The sequence below is a fragment of the Bactrocera oleae genome, chromosome 5, assembly GCF_042242935.1.
Source record: "Bactrocera oleae isolate idBacOlea1 chromosome 5, idBacOlea1, whole genome shotgun sequence".
Lineage (NCBI taxonomy): Eukaryota > Metazoa > Arthropoda > Insecta > Diptera > Tephritidae > Bactrocera > Bactrocera oleae.
In genome coordinates, this window is record NC_091539.1 from 9,235,030 (window position 1) to 9,241,430 (window position 6,401).

Sequence of the window (6,401 nt, forward strand, 5' to 3'; positions counted from 1 at the left end):
CAACACAACAATTTCCAATCAACTGAAATTCTCCTTTGATGGAATTGAATACAAAAGTGTTGCCAACTATTGCCAAGAATGTGGTGGTGTGGAATAATTAGGAAATAAAGTAAATACCAGAGAACGTATATTAAATTGAATATATGATATACGCTCTCTGGCATATGTCAGGAAACCGGTGAAATTAATTTAAGTAATTACTGTATATTATTGGTAATTAGCATAACTTTTATTTTATTTTCATTCCAGTATAAGAAATTGACACCGATTTTATATAGAAAGACAAATTGTTAATAACTTTAGGGGAACACCAGCAGAGAACGTATATCATGATATCCGAGTAACGTTGAACATACCGAGCAGTTGAGAAAAAGAATAAAACACTGAACACCACTGAACAGCTGTACATAGAAAACGCGCAAGCAAATTCTTTCAAATGGATATCATGTGTTATTTAAATCAATAAATGAAATTCCAACGTTTTTGCAACTGAATAAAACTAGCATAAATAATATAAAAAATAATAACACTCGAAAAATTAACTTGTATTTAAAACTTAATAACTGGCGTGTACAGATTTTAGCTAAAGAACGTTATTTCAAACGTCTTTTAAAGGATGCTTTACAAGAAAGGATAGTGACAATTGTATGGTGGCAAAAAAAAAAAATAGTGGGGTTGCATTGCATACATAAACGTAAAAGTAACAAAAGAGTTTCTAACACACAAATTAAAGAGTCGAGAAATGATGATGCAAAAAAGGAGCTGAATTAACGACATTTTTTCCAATTTTTTATTAAAAGAAAGCGATTTTTTTAATGCCGTAATACTTTGGAATTAAGTCCACTTGCAAGCAAATTCAAAAAAGGCTTCTTTAATTTGCAACGCTGTGTATAGCATGCGACTTTATATATGGCCAACTAAACATACCCAGCGCAGCGGCCTTTTCATATGTTTAGCTGAATTCGTGCAAGAAAGTTCGTTAGCAAATACTATATTGTTTTGCTGAGCATATAAATTACATAGTGCTAGTGAGTTTACTAAATAACAGCGACTTTCAAAGCAATCAAAGGACAACTACAAATCATTCTAAATAGCGGTGTTTGTATTTCCTTAATTTTATTAGCAAGGTATGGAAATTGTTGAATCAACGGCAGAGTGTAGTAAAAAACAAATGAACGAAACGTTAACAGCGGCGTCGATGGCAGAAAACAGCGGCAATAGTAGTTTGACTGGTAGTGCTGGTAGCAGCGCTGCAAATAGTTCTCTGGCTGTTACTACAACAGCGGAAACTAGAACAAAGGATAACAATACAACAACAACAAATTTAACAACTTCAACTGAAAGCTCTGCTAGCAAGGATATTGATATGGACATAGAGGAAATACCATTAAAGTCCACAGCAACAACAGATTACACCAAATCCAATGAGCAATGCCAACAACAGTCTGCCAAATTGGTATCGACACATACGGCGCCAATGAATGTTAATACACCCATTATATCATTGTCAGATGGTGAAGATGCTGTGGGCTCACATCAAACAACAACTTTACAAAAAGCTAGCCGCAAACGTAGTAGTGTAGGCGCTGCTACAGCAGAAGACGACCAGTCATTCCGTTTGAAACGACGAAAAATTAAAGTGGCCGGTGCGCCTAAGATGCCCTTGACTGGTAAGTATGAGTATGCGTATTAGTATTTAAATATATGTGCCTCTAGCTAATTTATGTTGTAATCTACTATGTGAAAAACAATACTTTTTATCGGCAGGTATGCGTTGTAGGTACACTTTAACATGGGTGATAAATATTACATACACATTCCGATTACTGTTAATATACTTATGCATAAACATTAGCATGTTGTCTAACAGTATTTTTGTTTTTATTCTTGTTAGGTTATGTACGTTACATGAATGATCGACGCGAGATGCTGCGTAAGGAACTGCCGTCCAAAACAGCGATTGAGCACACAAAAATTATCGGTGAAGAGTGGCAAAAGATGACGGAGGACAAAAAAGCGCCATATATGAAAGCAGCTGAAATTGATAAACAACGGTGAGTGGTTAAGTAACAGGTTGGTATATTAAGTGCGCTATGTATGAAAGCGTGCAGCAACTTTATACTAGATGTCATACAGAAATTCGAATGCTTTTTAATTTACTGTCAGCATGTGCACACACATTATATTTACATTTGTACACAAGTAGTTTTTAAATCAATACACATATCAACGATTATCACGTACAATGAAACCTGGTGATTTTCGTGCTATATATCGTTTTTAGTAACGTACGAATGCTAATATTCGATTGTGACTTAGAGTGCTCCCGTATGGCATACATTTATACACACAACTACATTCATGAAAGCACACCATTTATGTATACGTATAAATTATGTATCTACCAAGAGGCTTACCTGCATTTAAGTAAACTATTTGTGCATATGCATATATTTTTACTATAAGTATGTACTTTTTTCTATATCTCTTTCTGTATCTATGTTTGTAAGTATGTAAAATTGCAAGAATATGTCAGATGTGACTGTTAACTACTGGTTAAACTAGTTTAATGGTTTTCAATTGGAAACTAGGGCATTTTCTAGTGCTGTCTAGCAGTGATTTATGAAATTGAGTTGCTAAAATAAATGGATTTGCTTATATGGGTGTTCTTTACATGCCATATAATATGCATCATTCATATATGCATACGTTTTTAATTACTATTAATCACTAATTGTGATTCATAAGAGTCGAGGCGCAACTCCGTATACACTTGATATTCACTGCAGGTATATATACATATGTATGTACCTATAAATATATGTAAATTTTATATGTACATAGATGTTGAAAATTTGATAGAAACGTCGTTACAAATTAATTTTAAAGCAATTTTGACCAACTTTTAGTACAATTTTAAGAAAAATAAATATTTACAATAAATCAAAAATTTTCGCTTTCAGCTACCTCGCCGAATTGCACACTTTCCTCAAAGAACGTCCCGATGTGTTGGCATGCGAGCTGGCTAAAGATAAGCAAATACGCAAAAGCCCCGGCGAGGCTGGCAAGACGGTTTTAAAGGAGAAATCACAGTCGGTAGGCAATATTAAACCGCCAAATAAGGAAGCAAATGCCAACACAGCCGCTGGTAAAGATAAATCACGCCGTAGTTCGGAAAAGGACAATACGCCGCCAGCAACAACGTTGGATAATAAGCCTCGACGTAAGCGCACACCGACACCACCCATAGCTGGCGATACACACAGTAGTCAAAGCAAAAACAATACACTCCACACTAACAACAACAATAACAATCACAACTCCACATCAAGTAGTAATCATAATAGCAATTCAACCAGTACCACAACACCAACAAGCACTAATACAGCCAACTCACTCGCAGCCGCAACAGCCGTACCCGGCGAAATACCAATATTCACCAATGAATTTCTAGAACATAATAAAGTTTTCGATATGGAATTACGTACGCTACGCAAATCGAAAGCAGATTTAGAACAACAAAATGCTGTATTGGAGAAACATGTGGAGAATATGAAATTCGGTGTGGAAAAAATGACTAACGAGAATGACGAATTGGCGGAAAAGAATCGTTTACTCGAATTATATTTGGATAAATTGAAAGCAAAGTTGGCGCATGCGCTCTCCGGTTTGGCCATACCAACACAGCCAAACGGTGCCACAATGGATAATATCGAGAAATATATGACTGATCTCTATAAGATGGCGACAACAAATACACATGGACCGGCAAGCCTCAATAAAGCGAAGGATATTATAAGAAAATTAGATTTACAGATTAATTTGTAACTTATGTAGTTTAAAGTCTTAGTAGGTTGTTTTAGTTGTTGCTCTATTTCCTGTAGGAAAGAGTTAGGTTAGATTATTTACTTATCGATAATGTAATATTTTTAGTCTTATTGGTAGTTAGCTATAAGAAATTATTCTATAGCAACAAATATAACTCTGATGAAAAGAATATCTTATACATTCCATTCTCTTCGAATTGAGCAAAATTCTAATATTTGGAGAGCGGAAATACTCTTTACTTTTTATGTTCTAAGTTATGGTTATATGAATTCTATATATATAATTTTTGTTTTTTTTTGTTTTAATTTTACATTATTTTAATCTTAATATTTTTTTTTTAGCAAAGTAAGCTATGCTGAAATAATATTTAATGCCATAAATCCAATAATAGATATTAGTTATAAATATAGTGGCGGAAAAACCATAAAAAATTGTCAATAATACATATCTTTAGGTTATTCAAGCGTCAAGTTGTAAATAAATAAGAAAATTATACTGTCTGGATGGTGTCGTATAATATGACCATCAGATTTTGACATAAAATATTTTCCTCGCTACATTTGTTGCTACACTACAACAAACACTAGTAGTTTTGCCAATAATGCTTTTGCTACCATTTGTAGTGAAAAATATGTACTGTTATTTAAAAAAAAAAATATTTCGTACAACCTCAAGCGCTATGTTCCTTCCAATCAAATGCAGACTCGTATTTACAGCTCCTTTGCTAGTAAAATAATTTTAAAACTCGCATTTTTAAATTATAAACATACAAAAAAGTTTAGCTGAGTTGTGACTTCAAAACAAGTACTGAACTGCTTTTTGTTTATTTTGTTTAGTTTTAAGCACACAAATTGTTGCAAAGAGTTACTAGAATGCTGTACATATGCAGACATCTGTAAATTTATACATACTATATACGAAATCAAGTCAAGTTGTTAATCAAAAACGCATTTTCTTATTATGTGTAATAGCTATCAAAGTATCGATTCTTTTTCGCTTAATTAGGATGTATGGTTAAAATAAAATATAATTTAATATATGGATTCGTAAAATAAATTTTTGCTAGAAACTCATATTTTTAAAATACATACATATTAAGTGGATTTTGTTAAGTTTTGTTTAAATTTGAAATAATGTTTGTTACAGAAAAATTTAATTTTACAATATTTGTACATAATACACATTTCAAAATAACAAAAATTCGTATTGAAAATTCTTTAAGAACACAACTTTAGTATTTTAAGCTATTATTAAATATTTTTTTTAATAATAAAAAAAAAAACCTTCTTCTTTTGAAACATACATTAGAAAATTCTTTAAAAATTATTTTCAAATATTTAAAGACATTTCCATTCACACTTAATTTTATTTATGTAAATAGAATTTTATTAATTTAAACAGCAATGCATTTTGAAAATTTTGTTTTAATTAAAAGTGGAAATAAATTTTTGTTACCTATTGTTAACACGGTTTTAAATTAATTCAAAAAGCAGTAAATAAGAAGAAAACGTAAACCTCGGTTGCACCGATGCTAAAATGCGCTTCACTTATAAAAAATATTTTCATACAAGAACTTCATTTTAATCGCTGTTATTGTTGTAGCGGAAGAGTGCTGCTGAGTTGACAGTCCTTGGCCAGATAAAACCCGGGTCCCTCCGGTTACGTAGACCCGACTGTCGTGGCAACGGTCATTTTGATCGATCAGTTTGTATGCTACCTATATACTACAGTGGTCCGATCTGAAAAATTTGTTCGGAGATTATACCGTTGCCTTGGACAATAATCTATGCAAAATTTTGTGAATATAGCTTGCCAAATAAAAAAGTTTTCCATACAAACACTTGATTGTGATCAGTCTGTTTGTAAAGCAGCTATATGCTAGCTATATTGGTCCGATATCGGTAGTTCCGACCAAAGCGCAACTACTTTGAGAGAAAAGGCTGTGTGCAAAATTTCAGATCGATAACTCAAAAACAGACGGATATGCCTAAATCGGATCAGTGTGACGATCATTTATATTCATGTAGGTTGGTTGAAAAGTTTCTGCACGCGAATTGAAACAATACTGTTTTTGATACGAAATATATTTTTTTATTCCGCCAATAAATTTACTTTCCGGAAGCTCTGCAAAATACTCATCTACGACTCTAATAGCTTCATCATTCGACGAAAAACGCTTTCCAAGAAGGAATTGCTTCACGTTTCTGAAGAGGTAGTAGTCGCTGGGAGCCAAATCAGGTGAATACGGTGGATGTTCAAGCAATTCGTACTTTAATGCGTTGAATTTTGTCATTGTTAAGACACCTTTGGCAGCAGCTGCATCGTCTTGCTAAAAAATGATATTTGTGTTGCAAACCTGGTTTTTTATTCACAAATTTTTTCATCCAGCTGATTCAAAAGGCTGCAATAATATTCAGAGTTGATTGTTTTACATTTCTGCAGATAATCAATCAACAAAACTCGTTTTGCTTCCCAAAAATCTTATGCCATAACCTTCTTTGCTGATCGTTTTGACTTCACCTGCTTTGGAGCTGAACAATCAGCTTCAGTCCATTGTAAATGTTCGTGTTTCA

At 33.0% G+C, this 6,401-nt stretch overlaps 1 protein-coding gene across 2 annotated transcripts; it reads left to right on the forward strand.

The window, feature by feature from the left end:
- The first annotated feature begins 93 nt into the window (after positions 1–93).
- Positions 94–5,236, forward strand: Hmg-2 (High mobility group protein 2). 2 transcript variants are annotated; one of them, XM_036376841.2, is made up of 5 exons: positions 94–193; positions 250–1,028; positions 1,095–1,670; positions 1,895–2,054; positions 2,964–5,236. In XM_036376841.2, the coding sequence occupies exons 3-5, from the start codon at positions 1,130–1,132 to the stop codon at positions 3,826–3,828; spliced, it is 1,566 nt and encodes a 521-aa protein (XP_036232734.1). In that variant the 5' UTR covers positions 94–193; positions 250–1,028; positions 1,095–1,129; the 3' UTR covers positions 3,829–5,236. The 2 variants fall into 2 exon arrangements, with proteins under 2 accessions (XP_036232734.1, XP_036232735.1); XM_036376842.2 differs by having other exon boundaries at positions 1,124–1,670.
- Positions 5,237–6,401: the final 1,165 nt, after the last annotated feature.